This window comes from Phodopus roborovskii, unplaced genomic scaffold (genome assembly GCF_943737965.1).
Source record: "Phodopus roborovskii unplaced genomic scaffold, PHOROB, whole genome shotgun sequence".
In the NCBI taxonomy this organism is placed as follows: domain Eukaryota; kingdom Metazoa; phylum Chordata; class Mammalia; order Rodentia; family Cricetidae; genus Phodopus; species Phodopus roborovskii.
In genome coordinates, this window is record NW_026126515.1 from 2,645,837 (window position 1) to 2,665,453 (window position 19,617).

General features: G+C 41.8%; 1 protein-coding gene across 1 annotated transcript in view; it reads left to right on the top strand.

The window, feature by feature from the left end:
- Susd6 (sushi domain containing 6) overlaps nucleotides 1-19,617 on the top strand; it is a 92,942-nt gene that overhangs the window by 63,716 nt on the left and 9,609 nt on the right. Inside the window, exons 3-4 of the mRNA XM_051196233.1 lie at nucleotides 17,768-17,965; nucleotides 18,976-19,114. Of these exons, the coding sequence (XP_051052190.1) occupies nucleotides 17,768-17,965; nucleotides 18,976-19,114 (337 nt within the window). The remainder of the gene's footprint in view (nucleotides 1-17,767; nucleotides 17,966-18,975; nucleotides 19,115-19,617) is intronic.

The following is a 19,617-nucleotide window of genomic DNA, read 5'->3' on the forward strand; positions in this document are numbered from 1 at the left end:
ACCCCCATGCCCTCATCATTCTTGGCAGTTAGTGAGGGTGGACTATGTGAAGATACTAATCAAAAAACATTCTGGTGCCTTCTGTGGTTTCAGAAAGAATGAGAGATCAAGGATCTGGATTTTTACATCATAAAGCTTGCCATCATTGAGGCCTAATTGGAAACGTGAGGAGTAGATAAGAAAGGGTACACACAAGGTTGACTACAGCAGCTGGGCCAGTTGCTGGCCTCGCTTGAACGGCAGGTTGTAGGCATTGAAACTGAGGGCTTTTCAGCAAAGTTGTGGCCTGCATGTAGTTACCCTGACAGATCTCATCTGGGGTCTTAGCTTTCAGGTGAGAGCGTATTTTGGAGAGGGACAAGGTCAGTCACAGCATTGGTGGAAGCAGTCTCAGTGAGTTCATAGGATTTCTCTCTGTACTTGGAGACCAAATGGGATCTGTGGTACTGAAGATTAGAAAGCAGTTTTCAAGTTCCCAGATGACGTTGGTGAGAAATGATATGTCTTAGCTTGGGGGCATTGCAAAATACCATCTGTAAAGAGTGTGCATGTCACCTACCACAGCCTGAAGAAATAGCTAAAGCTGGTCTCAACACCAGGACCTGGTTCTTTAAGAACTGCATAGAGTTGTGGCAACATTGCCTGAAAATATAAGAAATTATTGGTTAAAATAGTGTAGATGAAAAAGGACACTTATATATGTAGTGTCTTTGAGATATTAGCTACATTAAATCTGTTGCTGTTTCTCCAAAATCTTGTAAACCCTGAAAACAAAACCTTGGGAAAATGATCTGAGAGAATTGTTTAAGCTCAGAAGTGAGATACATAATCTAAACAATAAAACAACAAACCAATTTCATCGTACCTGAGTTCTAGGCTTTTGTATACTTAAACATATACTGAAATATAAGAAAATTATTTTTTCTCAAAATGCTTGTTACAGCTTATTTGTTAGATGGACAAGAAATGAAATCTTTGTGAGACTTTAATTTTTTCTTTTATTATTTCATAGTTTATAGGTTATTTTAATCTTTCTGTGCTGAGATTTTTGGAGGGGAATTTCAACCTCAATAGTGTTGAAACTGTTTTCTTATTACCACTGAGTTATTTGTCCTTTTTGCACTCATTGTATGAAGCTTAATTTACAGAGGATAAGTGATATCATGATCTTGACAGTGTTAATGCCCATTTTGTATGTGTGTGTGTTTTTAGAGAATTTATAAATAAATTAGCTGTTTTTTAAAAGATAACAAACAGATTTGACTAGTAGCTCAGGGTCCTTAATTTTTTTTTTTCATTCACTGTATTGCTCAGACTGTTTGGCTCTAAATTCCAGAGATCAAGTTATTTACCTAGCTACTCCAGATTCCAGGGTAGCAAGAACTACAGGCACACACAACAACGTCTGGCCTACACATGGTTTGGTAAAAACTTGAGAATAAATAGTTTGAGAACCAGCACTGTTTTAACTGTACTTTTACTAGTCTCTGTCTCTCTGTCTCTCTCCCCCTCCTCAGATATGGTTTCTTTCTTCTGTTTCAAATATTTTCTCAGAATGTATGAGATAATTCAGCAGGTAAAAGTGTTTTTTATGCATGTCTGGTAGGAGGCAAGAACCAACTCTAACTTCCACAGGCTCACTAATTTAGAAAACATCTTCTCTTATCCTAGTTTTGTAAAAATGGCCTCTAATGTTTTCTTCTAGAATTTTTTGAGTATATTTTATGACTGGCACCTTCCATTTCCCAGGACTTTCAACCAAATACTTACATAGCTTGCTTTAATAGAACATTTTCTATCATTTCTTTGTGGGTGGGGATGGGAGCAGGGACACAGATGTGGTATTTTGCAAACTACAGCAGTGATTCCCTGAGGTGGTACATACTCTTCGCTTCGAATCCCTAGTTTTGTAGCTTGCTGTCTAGAGGCCAGAATCTGCCAGTGCCAGAGATTCTGGAAGCATCCCTTCTCCAAAGGCACTGGTGTTCTCATTCCTGGTGGTATCTGTGGAGATAGATAGGTGGGCAAACAGCCAGGTGGTTAACTGTCGTCAAGGGCACAAATGATATCCCACTCCATGCAAAAAACAAAACAAACAAACAAACAAACAAAAAAAAACAACTGGCATCCAAGGTCTTCTGTCTCTTGTTTTCCTGTCTCCGGTATCATCTCTGTTGCTCTCTCCACAGACTTGATCACACACAAGCAGTTTGATTAAGCCTAACATTCCATAGCAGCATAACCCTCATCTTTCCTTCTAGCTTTTGTCCAGAACTTACATCCCTATCATACATCATGGCATGTGCTTCCTGTGTCTTGCTTATGTTGTTTTCTCTAATTCAAATGTTGCTCAAACTCCACAAAACTCAACTCTGTTATACTGAGATGATGATTCCCTTAGCCTCTGTTAACTCAAAAGTTCCAATTAAAATGGAGCTTTCAAGTTAGCCCTTAGTACTGGGGGTGGGGGCAGGGTGTCACCTGTGTATGCTAAGCAAGCACCCTACTACTGAACTAAAATCCCTAACTCCTTCAAGTTAATTTATGTCTTTGTTTTAGTTGTGGCTTTGTTAGATGAGGAAAGATGATATATCTCTAGCCCTTCCCTCAAGTTGTTTTCCATAAATTTTATTTATAGGGTTGGCCTCTGTCATTTTGCAGTCTAATTTTTTAGTAGCTGAAAGAAAAGAGGGTTTCTTGCAGTTTAAGCAGGTGATGGAGACACCCTAATAAATTGTCTTTCAGCATAGCTTGCCTGCAGGGAAGAGACACAACAGACTCAGAGAAACACTAAGTTCTCCATTTCCCCACCATCGATACACATGCCACTACCTGGTATGTTTTGAAAGTGATATGTGAGTTGTGTCCATAAGTTACTGCTGCTTGAAGGAAGGCTCCAATCAAAAAAAGAATTCTGGATGGTACAGCAGAGCATTCAAAAAGTAAAAGTTAATAGAATTAAGGCAGATTAACTTTTGTTTTCTGAAATTGTTTTGTAACAGGAATCCATGTAGTTACCCAGAAAGGAAGCTCTAATTCATGTCTTAACTCCCAAATGGCAGCAGTAGAGGAGGGTAGCTTGGAGAACAGGAGGGCCCTACAGAGACACTTTTTTGGAATTTTTTTGCATCCAATAGGGATGGACTTTCTTTAGCAGCTTGTTTATGACCTTTTTGTTATTCTTGAGAGTAGCTACTATAAAGATGAGGTAAGTAGGACAATAAAAGGGGAGGGGTGTTATATATTCCAGTCATCAGGAAAAAACTAGGGGTTGGTGTGTTGCAAGTTGCTCCCTGCCTAGCCCAGGCAAACAGGCTAAATGCGAATGAATTCTCAGGTTTGATAGAGTGGGTTTGGGACCTTCGCCAATGCTGTATGAATATATAAAATGCAATCAAGACATTGGGGGCTTTTTGCAGACAGGAACCTAAGGGAAATTTCCTTTGTGGGTGATATTTTTCTTCTTTCTTGTTTGAAGAGTACTTCCAGTATCATAGTAATATAGTAGTCTTAAAAGTGAAATATGGGAAATTGATAAGCTTTGCATACCAAGCACAGCGTTGGAATTTTCTGGTTTTTCCTAGTTTTATAAATGTCCCTGCTCCTAAACCAGCCTCTCTAATATAAGTGAGAAAACCAGGGTGGGAGAGATGGCTCAGTGGCTGATCTTCTAAAGAATCTAGGTTCAATTGCCAGCACCCATGTGGCAGTTCCCAACTGTCTATAACTCCATTCCAGGATATGTCACCCTCACACAGACATACATGCAGGCAAACACCTTATAGTCTAATGAAGTATATGACACACAGAATGCACCCTCTTTTTTCCTCTTTTTAAAAATAATGTGACTCTAACAAAAAGGTTTCACAACCCTCCAAAAACGTCATTGTACAGTTGTTTTTATGTAACAAGTGCTGCAATGTGTCTATGATATTGCATTTGCACTCAAGTTTTGGACCACATCCATTGTTTAATATATGTAAAGAGGAGAAGAAGGGGCTAGACTTCAGGGATCATGCAGGATCAGGTGCATCATCTGATAATGTTGGGATTCTGGAAATTACACTAAGTTCCTGTTTTCCCCCTACATGTCCCTTTTCTCCTGTTTCTGTATAGCAGCTTTGCCAAGGATAAAGGGCCTAGATGTCAAATCCTTTTCTCTCTGCCTTGGCAGGGAAGCTTTCTGGTTTCCAAGAAGCCATTTTTGCACTTGGGGGCTTTTTCTCCTTTCTCTTATGGGAAGTTGCTTCATCATTTCCCAAAAATGTATGGCACCTCTTGTTTAAACAGGGTGCCTTTTAAGAGCTTTGGAGCCTGCAGCAAGGGTGGGATTGTGAAATCCTTTGTTTGATGCTTGATGCAAGTTGGAATGTGGGCTCTCTGTAGGCAGAAGTCTCTGTATTGGCTAGGACTGGATCAGGAGTGGCCTGTAGAAAAGAGAGCCTCCCTGGGAAGCAAGAACCTTGGGTTTTGAGCATTTGGCTTGTGTATGAGAGGTGTCAGCCTTCTGGACACAGGCTCTGTCTGGTGTTTTTCCAGTGACTTAAATGTGCTCCAGTAGTCCATGGCTGCTAGACAAGGAGAACATACACATTATAAAATAATGAACATAATATTGTAGGATTGTGTGCTTAATTGTTGCTATTGGAGACTTGAGTTCTGAGAAGGAAATTTCTGAAGGAGATGCTAAGATACAGTTAGTGCTTGGTTTGGGTCTGAGTTGGACTGTGGAAAGGCATATATTTGGCAGGAACCCTGAGTCTTATAGAAACAAATTGGCAGCATTTGAAAGATTGAAAGAGACATCACAAGGAAAAATATGCTTAGAGAAGGTTAACCTGTAAGAGCAAAGTAGAGTATGCCTCTAGGTAGGCAGCAGAAAGAATGGCAACTGCCCATAGTTGAGAAGCAAATCATGAAGTTAGACATTGGGAAAAAGGGGTGGCTGGCAGAAGGCTGCTGCTTTGTCTGGGGTGATCGTGCAGTGGTGGTTATGGTTTCTCTCACGGGACCTTGCAGCTAAAGCCTTAGGTTGCTAAATATGATCAGCTGTCGGTGCCATCCCAGGTAAAACTTTAACCAGTTTCTCCTCCAGGTGGGGGTGAAGTTCCCAGTGATTCCAGTCATTTTAGGATGAGATAGGCTAAAGATCACTGCCCAGGTCTTGGGCACATCAGTCAACCTTGAGCATGGTGTTTGGCACTGAAAGTGTTTCTGAAAACCCTAGCCAATGTTTAGTGAAATAGCCGTCCCTTGTATCTGCCCCCTTACAGATTTTCAATAAGAAACTTGGGAAGCTTTGGGGTTTTGTTAAAGTAAAAGAGAGAAGTCAAAAGGTGTTTTATTTTTTCTTTTAATTTTATTTTTGGGTTCTTCAAGATAGGGTTTCTCTGTGTAGCCCTGGCTGTCCTAGGATTCACTCTGTAGACCAGACTGGCCTCAAACTGATATCTGCCTGCCTCTGCCTCCAGTGCTGGAGTTGTAAAGGTGTGTGCAACCACTGCCCAGCTAATACAACTTCTATTTGGCAAAAGGGTATTTTTAGTAGAGAGAATCTAGCTGTTGCTCATAGTAAGAAATGGAAATTGGGGAAATTAATATTTATTGAGATTCTGTGGGAACGAATAGGCATAAGTGCACTCATCTCAAAATCTTAATTCCTCATTGAAATGGGGAGGGTGAAGTGATTTCCTACAGAAAGTGAATGCATTTCCCTTCCAGCTGCTGGTCTGGGTGGAGCTGTCACTCCCCACAGACCTGGCTCAGGTGTTTGGCAGAGACCCAAGGCATGGCCTCTAACCTTAGAAAGTGAACATTTCTTTGTGAATCAGCCCCATTTGTTGCCAGGCCAGGATGAGGCTCCACCAAGGAATTTGGGGCTCATAAGGCAGAAGGAAGTGCTAAGGAGGAGGCCTGAGTTTTCAACCTTTGTCCTTAGAGCAAAACTTTCCTCTCCTCTTGAAAGCTTCTGTTTGGGTCTGCATTGTGAAGTATCTCATTGTGGTTGAGTTAACAGTCCCCCTAAAACAGCCCTCATCTGCCCAAGTTACAGAACTTTGTGGTTTGTCTGTTTTTGTGTGTATGTGGGGGTCCTATGATGAGAAGATTGAGGTACTCAGGAAGAGCTAAAGGATAGAGCACTGAGTTCAGAATCAGACCTAAAGCATATGCGCTGTTCTCAGCTGAGTGGCTTTGTTTTGTTCCACAGGACATTGTTCACTTGTATGGAGAAGTGAACACATTGATTCTATTTGCTGTAGGCTGAGCTAAGTTGGTCTCAGCTGGAGAAGAAACTATTGTGCTACTAATACTATTCCACCAGGAGGCCTGGCTGGAAGGATCTCAGGGCTGAATCTGCATAATTGACAAGTCTTTTCAACAAAATGTAGGAGCTGGAGAAGCCCAGGGTGAACTGTTATGAGAGTAGTAACTGACTAACTTGACTTTCCTTATGAGGCACAGCAAACCTTGACTCCGGATGCAGGCCTGTTTCCTGGGAAATGCAGGTGTATGTGTTAAGTGCCAAAAATCCTTGGTCATAGCCACATTCCTCATTTGCAGGTGAGGGTACCTAAGAATATGTTTGTTTTCTCTATTTGTATCACAGTGACTCTGGGCCCTTGGAAGTGATGGCCTCCAAAGCAAAATTGAACAGTTTACTTCTGAACATTTAGGAGCAACCTGTTTTCTGGTTTGTTGTAAAACATTACCCAAATGCCTCTGAGTAATAAGTTTGGATAGTTGTGTAGCAGCTGATAAAGAACTTGACATCATCCTGAGCTATGCTGGGTGTTCCCTCTACTCTACAGCAGAACTTTTAGAATTGAACCTTTATTTTGTAAGGTTAAACTGGTTCCAGTTGTAAGAAGGATAGGCCTTACAAAGTTGACATACTTGAATGTGCCGGGGGGGGGGGGGGGGGGGGGGGGGGTGAGGGCAGGAAATTTACTCGAGTGTATGTCAGAGTCTCTGCTCACCTATGAAGAAGAAAACAAATGCACAGCTACGGACTGTTGTATGAAACAACCAGATTGTACTGTCCCCAGTTAGAGTCTAGAGGCAGGGTATATTTAGGCATTTTAGTGTCTTTTCCTGGCTGAGAACATGACTATAACTTTAAGTCATACAGAAACAAAACTTCTTTGTAAATATAAAGGTCTTTTGAGAACTGTTGAGAATGTTCTCTGGAATATATTGTGTGGGTATGTAGCCTCTTCATATATTAATGGCTGCACATTTTACTTATTTGTATGTGTCCATTTCTGTCGTCTTTATTTCACTTAGACATACTTAACCCATGGTTTTGTTTGCTTGTTTTGTTCTTATTTTTCAAGACAGAGTTTCTCATTGTAATCCTGACTGTACTGGAACTCACTTTGTAGACCAGCCTGGCCTTGAACTCACAGAATTCTGCCTATCTCTGCCTTCCAAGTGCTGGGATTAAAGATATGCACCACCACCACCCAACTTTAAGTTGTAAAATAAAAGCTACTCTGTTCAAATATTGTTAGTTTTCTCTAACTTGCAAAGCCTCAAGTTTGAGGAATTAAGAGAACTATTAAACAGTAAACCAGCTTCTAAACTGTGAGCCTTTTCTATTTTCCAACCCTTGTCCCCAACTTTGTAAGTGCTGAGTTGTTAAATATGTGCTTTAAATAATAAGATTTTTAGGGAAAATTAATTAATATCCCACACTGGGTTACTATTGTCCTAGAAAAAAAAATCTCTAATTATAATAGTATTGGGAGCCTCTTCAGTGCCTGGCTGGTCACTGAGTAGAGTTGATAAGCATACAGTGTCTTTCATACTTGCTGTTACAAGATTTTAATTAAGAGGATTCAGCTGTGGCACCAGCTGGGGATGTCTGGTATTGTGGAAGATTGCAATTAGATGCTGTATATTCTATCTTCTTTTTTCCCTTTCAACTTTGGTGGAATGTTTTTGAGAAGTCTCAGCAGTATAAATACTTTAATGTGCTTAATTATGTAATCATAAGTTATATTCCTCTGTGTATATACATGTCATTTTATGGATTCTTTAATCTCTCTTTTAATATGGAAACTTCTAGCCTGCTTATTGGTTGGAGGCAAATAATGCATTGGACAAGAAAAGGAGGACCAGAGGCATTTAATGATTTTTTTTTTTTTAAATCTGGTTATGCTCTACCCTTCTGTCTCCCTCCTTTATGGCAATGTCCTTTAGTATCTAAAATAATTAACATCTCATTTTCCTAGCAAATTCTAGGCAATTTATGTAAAATTAGACTTTTATGAAAGTAAGTTATGTCATTTTTCACAATCTTCTGTTCCAAGTACATGAAGGGCTTGAGCCTGGGATAGGAGAGTCTGACATGCAGGCACAGTGGGACCCATTGATTTCTGGCATTGAGTTTGTGCAAAGAGGACTGTGACCCCAGCTGTTAGAACTAGAACCTGGGAGCAGCTGCCTTCTGGGATCCAGTCCTCTAGGGATGCACTCCATCTGCTGCCATGTGACAAGTCCTGGAAAAGAAATTGACCCCAAGTCATCTTTGTATTTCTTTTCTTTCCACCTTCCAGCTTTCTTTTCCTGTCCCCTTGCAAACCTGAGAAGCAAGATGATTGTACTGGAAAACTTCCATGATAAACCCCCCCCCCCATTTCCTTATTCTACTTTACGGTACATCCAGTTCCATTGGAAAGCATTTATTTCAGGGTCTGTAAGCAGATTTATATAGAATCCTAGCTCTTTCGGGAGAATTAGTACCATAAAGCAGACTTTCATTTTATTATGAACAGTGCACTTCTACATTTTAGGGCTGGAAGGATTCTTAGAATGCTCATCTCTTGGGAGAAGAACCCAAAGGTTCACATTCCTAGTCTTGCATTCAGGACCTTCCCTAATTATCTGAATCAGACACCAGCCTGACATCCCTCCCACTGCCTTCCCCTAAGATAGAAACTGATCATGTAGGCCTGCATGGCTTGAACTTGCAGCCTGGCTAAAGCTTCTCAGTGATGAGATTAAAGGTACAAGCTGCAACACCTACTATACCAGCCTGATTTTCTAAACTCTTATCTCCTGCTAATACTGGACATATTTGTTACTTGTTATATACAAACCTCTTTCTGTGTCTGTCTTTGCCCTGTTTTCACCCTCAGTGGGTTCTTCCTGCACTGCTTATCCCTGTCACAGTCCTTTATCCTGTGGTCACAGGTTCATTTACCCTCCAATTGGGACAATCCTTTTTCAAAACCTCTTATATACCATATTGATTTATGCTGTGGTCACTGACTAGACAAGAGTCCCCCAAAAGAGTAGGGTCTCTGTCTTTTTCATCATTCTATCTGCTTCCTACATTGCCTAGCACAGTGCTTGTTACTTAGCAAATCCTTCTCAAGGGAATGGATGGATAAATAAAAATCCTTACATGAACTTTGAAGCTTAAGCAGAGTAGATATTGCTATTATTATAACCTACTTGGGACTCTTTGTCTATAATCCTAGAGAAACTGGATTCTCTTCAAGGACAGAGAATTCAATCTCTCTAGGGTTATAGAATTTGTAGCACCACCGTACTAAGTTAATGAAAAAAAATTCTGTTAGGGAAGTAATTTGCAGAAACAATAGAATGAAGACTCTTAATTTGTTTATTGTCTTAAATAAAGGTTATCAAATCTGTTCTTTAGAAATATTATTAAATATTGCATTTGCATGTTACTGTCTGCAGACACACAGAGTAGATAAGGCCCAGTGGTAGACACAGAGTAGGTGAGGCTCCATAAAATAGTATCTCTTAACCAGGACTGATAGACTAGTCAGTCAAAAATAGGCTTGTCAGAAGCTGGGTACAGTGGTATATACTATATAATACTAGCTACTTGGCAGGTTGAGGTAGGAGGATCTCAAGTTTGACTATATAGCAAGGCCTCATCTTAAAACAACAGCAAAGGCTTTCCAGGATTTAATAACCACAGAAGGGGATAGGGTCATGGTCTTCAGCCTAATTTAAAGCCAACCTGGTCTGCATAGAGAGTTCCAGGCCAGCCAGTGCTGCATGGTGAGATCCTGTCTTAAAAATAATAAGCCAGGTGTTGTGATACACACCTCTAGTTCTAGCACTCAGGCAGAGGCAGGCAAATCTCTGAGTTCAGTGCCAGTCTGGTCTACATAGTGAGGACAACCAGGGAAACATAAACCCTGTCTCAAAAACAAAACAAAGCAACATAAAACATTGAATTGCCACTATATAATTTGTCTAGGCCCAAGGTTTCACAAATCAGTTAATAGACTGATTACTTCATGTATGTATGTATGCATGCATGCATGCATGCATTGTTTTAAGACAAAAATCTTACTTTGTGGGCCAGGCCAACTTTGAACTTTGTATCTCCCTCCTCAAGTACTGAGATTACAGATCTATGCCACCATGCCAGGCTCACAAATTGCTGTTTTGAGATTGCTTTATGTGATGGTCAAGAACCAGACTGTTTAAATAGAGGCTTGTAGAACAAGCAAACCCTAGACCTTTACTAAAGATCAGGCACTTGCGTTGGACTTTACATGTGCTTAGACTAGATTGTCTATAGTTCAAGGTCAGCTTGGTCTTCATAGCAAGTTCCAGGCAGCCACTGCTACATAGTGAGACCCTGTCTTAAAAGAAGAAGAAAGAGAAACTTAAGTGGGGCTGAAGAGATGGCTCAGGAGTAAGAGCACCTACTGCTCCTGCAGAGGACCTGAGTTTGGTTCTTAGCATCCAACCATTTCCACAGGCACGCACACACACACACACACACACACACACACACACACACACACACACACACACAATCAATTACAAAAGAAAGTGTGGTTTCCTCAGAAAACAATGTATGGAAGGAGTACCAAGAAAGGGCATGAGAAGAGTAAAGGTATTTGCTGAGCCAGTCAGAGCAGCCTGTGGGATGTCATCATTGGGTGATAGAAGGAAAGAACAGAAAACCCACCAGACAGGACTGGGGCTGCTCAGTGGTAGCGTTTGCATAGTATTGTGAGGCCCTAGGTTCAGTCCTCAGCAGCACAAAACAACAAAGAAACAACAGTATAAATACTCACTGTTCATGATCAACTGGCACAATTTCTCCTTGTGGGACATGCAAACCAAACCATGACAAGCTGCATTTATGGTGATGTATACGTGAGACAAGGTGATTCAAAATCTTGTGGCTTAACATTAAATAAAGCTGAGATCTCCATCCCCTACAGCAGTGGTTTCAACCTTCTAATTGCTGTGACCCTTTAATACAGGACCTCATGTGTGGTGAGCCCCAAGCATACAATTGGCTTATTGCTATTTCACTTTCAACTGTAATTTTGCTACTGTTATGAGTTGTAAATATCTACTATGCAGAATATCTGATATAACCCCTGTGAGGCTCGAGACCCACTGCCCTACAAGGTAGAAGAGGAAGACTACCCAGACCTTAGGATGTTTTTGACTCTTTCTACCCATAAACTTTCATTGCTTTGGTTCTGGAAAAAACCCAAGATCTTTATACCCCTGACAGCACCCTCCATTCTCTTTCTGTCCTGTTGTCCCTGACACATGAGAAGGTAAACAGACACACATCCTCTGTAGAGTGATGGAGCTCACTTCATAGTATGTCTTAGACTGAGTCTAATCTCCTTGAGAAAACAATGGTCAGATCTCTACCCCTCAGGTCCTATAAGTGCTTTCAAAGACCCAGGATATGTAACCACTGCCTCATCAGAGCTCTATGGCCATCCCCAACTAGGATTTAATGAATGCCTCATTTTTTAGGGTTGTTCAGACCTCTGTGAATATCAGTGCCTGTTGAACATTGGAAGCAGCATATACTACCTGGCTCACTGTGATACATGGTAGGGCTGTTTGAGCTTCAATAGAAGTACTTCAGAAGCCCTGTGTAGTCTGCATTTAGTGGTAAGATCAGTTTGCATTTCACTTCTGAAAACGTACCCAACCTTCTTCCAAGGTGCAGCTTTGGTATCTGTGATCTTTAAATAGCTCCATTTGCAATAAAGGAAACTGACCTTTTCTCCCCACTTTGCTGGGGAAATACTGCCTACTGGTATATGAACCTTGGAGGACTCTATGTATGCAAGCAAACACCCCATCTTCATTCTACTCCAGAAAGGAGTCGCAGCGCCCTGTATTTGTTTATCTCCGTGTGATATATTGCATTGTGGGGGAGTTTTTCTTGTGACATCTTGTAATTAGGGAGATTCCATATAGCACAAATCAGAGTTTGAATACAGATTCCACAATTTAGTAGCCATCACTAAATGCCTTAGTTTCTTAGTCTGACTAAAATCTCATCTCATTACATGTTTCTTGTAGGGTGTGAGAATTGAGTAAGATCAATGTAGTGCCTGTTAGTAAATGTTAGTTCTCTTCCTCATTTGCACCTCGTGGGACAACAGACACTGTTTTACATTTAAATGTGTGCTTCTTAAATGGGTGTGACTAGACATTACTTTTAGATGATAGAGGAAGTGAATCTACAACTTTGGCCTTTGTACGCAAGCCTCTATTTTCATGAAAGCCCTCGGGTATCATAGTTACCCTCTGACAGTGTCTAGGCAGCTGTCTAGGGCTTCCTCCTGCAGGTGGATTCTGTGGGCTAAAGCTACCGTTAGACAGCTTAGGTGGGAGCTGGGGTGAGGAGATGAGGCTGGCTAGCCATTGCTACTGAAGAAAAAATGAACTCCATAGCACAGGAATATGTTAGCACATCCATAATATCCTGACTCCTTATCTCTGGCCATCTTCCTGTCCTGGGTGTACAGGACAGCTGTGAGCTGTGCTCTCCAGCTCACTGAACTAGGAGACTGGTGGTTAGCAGTGGTAGCTGGCTAGAGTGGTGGCCTGGACCTGGAGTAGCAGGATAAAGGAGAATGCCCTCCTGCCCGTCCCTTCTAGCAATCATAACAATGGGAAGGGGAAAGGACCCAGCCCAGCTGCCAGCCTGTTCTCCCCTCCTGAGCTGTGAAAACAAGAAGAGGTGAAAGGGTAACAGACCACATGGAGGCCATTCACAGCCAAGGGCAGCCTGAGCTCTGCAGCCCAAAAGGGGAAATGTCAAGAGGGCTGGCTCACTGCTGAGATGGTGCAAAGAGAGCAAAGAAGGGGCTCTCACAGTGCTCCACGCTGCTGTCCTCTGCCTACCCTCTAAACACCCGGAAATTCTGAAGTAGTCCTTTTCTTGTTTGTGAAGTCTTTGTCCTGCCCCATTCAAAAGTCAGAAATACGGGGTTTGATTTACACTGTGAAGTAAATGTGAAAATGTGTTAGGGCCTATTATATGTACAGCATGGCAAAAGCATTTTCATGAACATTGTTTTTATTAAGCGGCCCATCACACTGGTAGAACTAGATATTGCTATTAAGTAAGGCTCGGAGGAAGACAGAGAAGTTGACAGGCTAGAGTGGATCCTTGGGTCAAACTCAGATTCATCTCTTTGATACCTAAGACCATGCTCTGATCCCTTCTGGCCTGTTCCTGTTAGGGAGACAGTATATTTTTATGATTAGCTAGATGCCAATTTATAGATTTACTTGCAGAGAGATTCTCTTTTATGTGGCCCATTCTAGTTAGACACAAGACAGGGTTTGCTGTGGACAGGCTTTTGCAAGCTCCATACCATTTTCTACAAAGTATTTACTATCGGTCAGATTATTCATGAAGCACTGGGGACCAAACATGAGCAAAACAAATTCCTTTCCTATAGTGTAGACAGATGTGTGGTGGCACTTAGTGGAGAAAAGGGTGACCTATGGAAAAATAATCAAGAGGAAATAATAAAGGTCTGCTTACTGAACACTTAGTATGTAACAGACCCTGTCCCAGGCCCTTGTCCTGTAGAATTGGGATTAATCTTCACAACAACCTTTGTTTCCCCCTACTTTAGATTAGGAAACTGAGGAATAGATCTTCCTAAGGCTGCAGTGGGTAACTTTGGAAGGCAACAAACAATGTAGGCATTTATTTCTGGACCCACACTGAAAAATTCTAACCTGTGCTATCTGGAGAGGTGTTCAGGAGCTACAGCCTTGGAACCCTGAAGCATAAAAGTGGGTGTTTGTGCTTTAAGTTCAGGATCCTTAACCAAGGAGAACAACACTTTATTTTGAGTGACTAAGGGTTTTTTGTATCTCTCTGGGTAATGAGTTGCCATGTTTAGACAACAAAAGAAAATACTTTTACTCCTTCTGAGACTGCTGCTTATGAAAGAGAGGGAAGGAAGGAGGGGGAAGAGTCCAGTCCTAAAACAAGGAGAGTCTCAGCTCGACTTGTCTGCCAGTTGCTGATGTCCCAGAGCAAGGCTTGAAGCTAGGCCTTCCTTGGGAAGACGATGGGGACTGAGAAGGGCTGCAGGGAGACAGCCTAGGTCTGTGTGGTTCCTTCCAGTCATCTCCAACCCCCAGCATGGTTCCAGACCCTGAGAAAGGCTTGAGCTATGACAGACTGAGGCCCTAACCCCAGAGTGTGGGAAGCTCTCTAAGAAAAGAGATTCTGGCTGGACAATGGGCTTCCTGTCTGACTGCTGGGAAGATTTGTTTTATATGAGAAGGTTGCAAATGGCGTGAGAAATCATCTTGATTCCCCCTCACTATCCTGTTTTGGACTTTTGACTGCTCAAGTGGTGGTCAGTAGTAATGCAGAAGGCCGGAAGAGCCCTGGGTGTCTTCTAAGTTGTGAGATTTCTCTTTTCTGGCTCCCACAGCAAGCCTGTGGCAAGAACCTGCTCCATTGAAGGAGCTCTTTCTTATGTGGACACAAGGTGCTGCCAGCCCTTCATACTCTGAGGCCAGTTTAAAACCACTTAGCTATAGGAGTTTTATAAATGAACCTCTCAAAGAGGTGGTTATGCTAACCACATAGTCAACTTCAGACAGATTTTCAATGTCAGAAGTGACCTTAGATGTGCTTTAGTTTAGTGCCTTCGTGTGCTAAAACAGGCCTAGAAATGACCTCAGTGTTTGCTTACATTGTCCAGATTGTCCTTGTTGCTGCACTCCTCACTGAGGTACCTATGTCAGATTGAGGTTTGGAGGAAAAGTTGAACTCTGAGACCTCCTGATATGTTGCACTAGCCTTGCCTACTGGCTAGCATCGGATAAGTATCTTAACCTCTCTTCCTTAATTTGCTCATGTGTTAGGAGTGTATTTCAGCTCTGTGTGTGTGTGTGTGTGTGTGTGTGTGTGTGTGTGTGTGTGTGTGTAAACATAAAGGAGTTCCATATATAAACTGCTTAAAATAGTGAAATAGTAAGCATGAGCTGTTAAGACTCAACTTGTGAAGGATATTTTGCAGAAACCTTTGACCAGCACCAGATTTTTTTTTTCTTTTTCTCTCTCCCTCCCTCCCTCCCTCCCCCCTCCCTCCCTTCCTAATGCTCTAATTCCAACTTGTCTGAGATGCTTTTTCACCTTCCCTTTGAACAGGCATGCATGGTTCAGCAGTGGGGAAAATTTCTCAATTCAAAATGCTTCATGGAGAAGGAACTCAGGAAATTGCTTGATGCACCTAGACAGCTGTGTACAGTAACTGCTGCTTTCTGCACAAAACAACACATTTGAACAAATTCACTTTCCAGAATCTCCTTGTCTTTTCTCTGGCTCTACCACCAGTAAACTAGAAGTAGAAATTGAACCTTTACATATCAAGAAAGTTTTACAAGTGAATAAATGGTCCTCTTCTAAATAACCTTAAAAGGTCCTCTATGTGAAATGCTAGAAATGCTAGGAGTTTTACATGACTGCTTTTTTTTTTTTTTTTTTTTTAAAGCACCTCACTGAGTAGCTTAAGCTGTCCTTGAACTCATAAGCTTCCTGCTTCAGCCTCCTGATGCTGAAATTATAGGAGTGTTATCGCCACACCAGACCATGTCTCATAGCCATCATATAGATTTTTCTGCTGTTTTTTATATTCATAAACCCATCTTCCAATATTTAACCAAGGACTCCATTCAGTAAGACTTTGCTTACCAAACATTAGCATTTACAAGGCCTATGTTAGTTAACTTTTGATTACTGTGACAAAGTACTTGAAGAAAGTAACTTAAGAGGAGGAAAGGGCTCACCATTTCAGTCCACAGTCACTTGAGCCCATAGCAAGGCAGAACATCATAGTGGGAACACATGATGCTTTTACCTGGGGTGGCCAGGAAAGAGATGGGGGGCGGGCAGTCATTCTGCTAAGAAGCCAAGGAACGTGGACCCTAGGCTCTATTCATAGCATTATGCTCTGCCTTGTTAGGATCTTTATAGCCCTCCTAAAGACACGTGTGCAAAGAGATACCTTTAATTGTTTTCTGGAATTATAGCTCAGTAGGGCATTTGCAGTATTTACCTCAGCCCTGCTCCAATGATCACCTCTCTAGAATTAGTGCTTCGCCCTGGGGACCCTCTTTATCTTCCCCACTCCCCCACCCTCAGTCCCCAGGAGAGCATCTCTCTGGCCATCTTCTTTCAAATTAAACCCTTTTTGAAGTTTCATTTTTTATGTATATCTGTACATCAAATTCATGCAGTATCTGCAGAGGCCATAGGAAGGCATTGGTTGGATCCCTTGGAATTGGAGTTATAGGTGATTGTGAGATACCTTATATGCTGCTAGGACTGGAACCCTGATCTCTGGAGGATCAGCCAGTGCTCCTCCAGTTTCCTAAACACCTGTTTCTTTGTGCTCATTTGTATCCCAAATACTAACATATTGATAATTTCAGACCTATGAGTGAACACTTGACACAACAGTTTGTTAACCCAGCGGCTTCTGTGTTTGATAGTATAGTATTTTCTTGGTGACTGTTAGGCAGAAACCTCTCTTGCTTAGCCTTTTGAAAATACACTAGATATTTGAATGTATGCCTGCTCTTATAACCTGTAACCCTTAGAGACTGGATGTAGCATTCCACTTCTTTCTGTAGCTTCCTACTTGTTTTGAAATGGTTCAAGTATTTGTACTTTACTCCAAGGCCTTTCCTGAAGTTTTATTTTGTTCTTTGAGCTGTTACAAAAATTTGTTTTGTCTCTTTCCTGAAAGACTGGGCACCACAAAAATTTTTTTTGTCTCTTTCCTGAAAGACTGGGCACCAAAACAACAAAGGCAAGACAGTTAGAAGCACTTTGGAGCTCTTGGTTTTTGAGGAGTATGTTAGGCTAAGGTGACCCTAACATGGAAACTTGAGCTGGGTCATTTCTCTCAAATTTGTGTTCTCCCTACTGCCTGGTTAGGTGGTCAGTGAATGCTCAGTGTGTTAGCTCCCCCTGAAGACACTGCCTTCTGATGGGTTAGCCCCTTCCCTTGAGGATTTACTTTGCTATGTGAAAGTAAACAAAGAATTATTAATATCTGTCATGCATTTGGCATGGTACAAGTCAGTTTCAGATATTACTTTACTCAAAATCTATGGTGCTAATTGCTGTTGACAAAGTCTCAGAGGAGATGGCATTTAACACGTGAAGTCTAAGTATCTGTAGGAGACAGAATGTAGAAGCAGCAGCTAGGAGAATGATTTTTTTTTTTTTTCCCCTGTAAAGACATTTGGGTTTCTATCTGTCTTAAAAATTAAGTAGTATTGCCAAATCAGATGAGTTCATTATCTGATGGTTAAGAACAAAGCTTTAAATTCCCTCTTTAAGTGAGAAATTGTCAAAGGCTTTTCCAAGGATGGTTCTATGTCCCTTATATCTCAGGGCCATGCTACTGAGAGCACACGCCCATTGAAAGCCTCATTGTGATACCATCTCCCTCTATCTTTACAGTGTGTCCTCTGCCTCCAGAGCCAGAAAATGGTGGCTACATTTGCCATCCCCGGCCCTGCAAAGACCCCTTGACAGCAGGCAGTGTCATCGAGTACCTGTGTGCGGAAGGCTACATGTTGAAGGGCGACTACAAATACCTGACCTGCAAGGATGGCGAGTGGAAGCCAGCCATGGAGGTTAGCTGTCATCTCAATGAAGGTCAGTCTATAGGTGAAATGGGGTGCCGCCTGGGTCCTGCTTTTTTCCCAGCTTTTGGGGAATTGTGCATGCTTTCTCGAGAGCTCCCTTGGCTGTGTTAAACTCTCTGGCCTCTCTTTCTTTAGTATTCCATGTCTTTGTGGATGTCGTTGTTGCTGGTGCATGTCACGTTGCATTCCACTGAACCATTGAGAAGCTCTGTGTCTTTATTGAGGCATCTGCCTGACTATGTAAAATTCCTTTGATGTCAGGATCTCTGTTTGCCTAGTCAGATGCTGATGGCCTTAAGCTGTGTTGTTTGCTAGCACAGTGAGCAGCGAACACAATGCTAACACACTTTCCAGTGTCTCGTCCATTCTGTTTTTCCCTTGAATAGAAAGTGTTGGTTTTGTTATGGAGCTATAGCCCTGCTGTACAGAAAGAATCCTCTTTTCTTCCTGCCTCTTCTTGTCTAGCATGAGAGGAAAATGCAGATGCCTAAAGGATGTGTGTCTTATGTATGGTCTTCTCTCTCTGCTTCTCACTTAGGCTTCAAAACCAGAACATGCTTTACCCATAACACCTCAGAAGAGGATGGGAAACATTATGGGGTTTTACAGTGAAGGCTGAAGGGCTTAGGACAGGACCTTATTATTTACCCACTTCTTAATTATCCTGCTGTATGGTGGGGAGAACATGGTGGAACTCGAGGGTAGAAAGATGTGGCCCTTTTAATGGTTGATGTTTGCCAACCTGCCATTGGTGTTTTAAGAACTCCAGAGTTAAGTGAGTTTAGTTAGGTAGCAGCTAAACTGAGTGAGTAAGGGGGGAATCTTATTCAGGGAACAGGAAAAGGAAATGTTTCCAGAGATATACATACATAGGCCACTTTGTAAGATTTTCCTGAAAAGGCCCAGCTGTCAAATAAATGTTTCTGTATATTACCATGCAGAATATTTGGCTACATCATCCACAGAGCCCATGTGTTATGTTTCTGGGTACCAATTGTTTGTGATAACTTGTTTCCTTAGACAAAGAAACACACACGTCACTCGGGGTCCCTGCACTGTCCATAGTGGCTTCCACTGCCAGCTCCGTGGCACTCATTCTTCTCCTCGTGGTGCTGTTTGTACTGCTGCAGCCAAAGCTGAAGTCTTTCCATCATAGCAGGTGAGCACACTGTTAGTCATCATCCCCATGAGGCCAGCCTTGGACTGTATCTTAGGGAAGTGGAGAGGAGGGTCTAGCTGTGTGTTAAATTCCTGGATGTGCATGCTGATGTACTTTTGATTCACATACATTACTTTGATCCTAATGGAAGCATTACAAAGATACTGAGATATTCATGTTATATCTCAGGATGATTGCAGAATGGAGATTTGGGTCTAAATCTGTTCAACCTCAAAGCCATGGCATTTCCACTTATCTCTAGAGTATGGTTCTAGCAAGATTGACATCATCACTCCTGAGATACTTTGGAGCTAAGGTGTAGTGATAAGATTTATGGCTCTCTGAAGTGGATACATGCATGTGTTTGCAAGCTACCCTCCCCCTGCTCCTGGTTTCTAATCCTTAGTGCACCTCAGCTTCCCCAAATTCTATTTTATTCATTTTGCAGTGGGATCCTGGCCTTATTTCTAGAACACTTCTCAGATAGTTTTAATGTGTAGTGA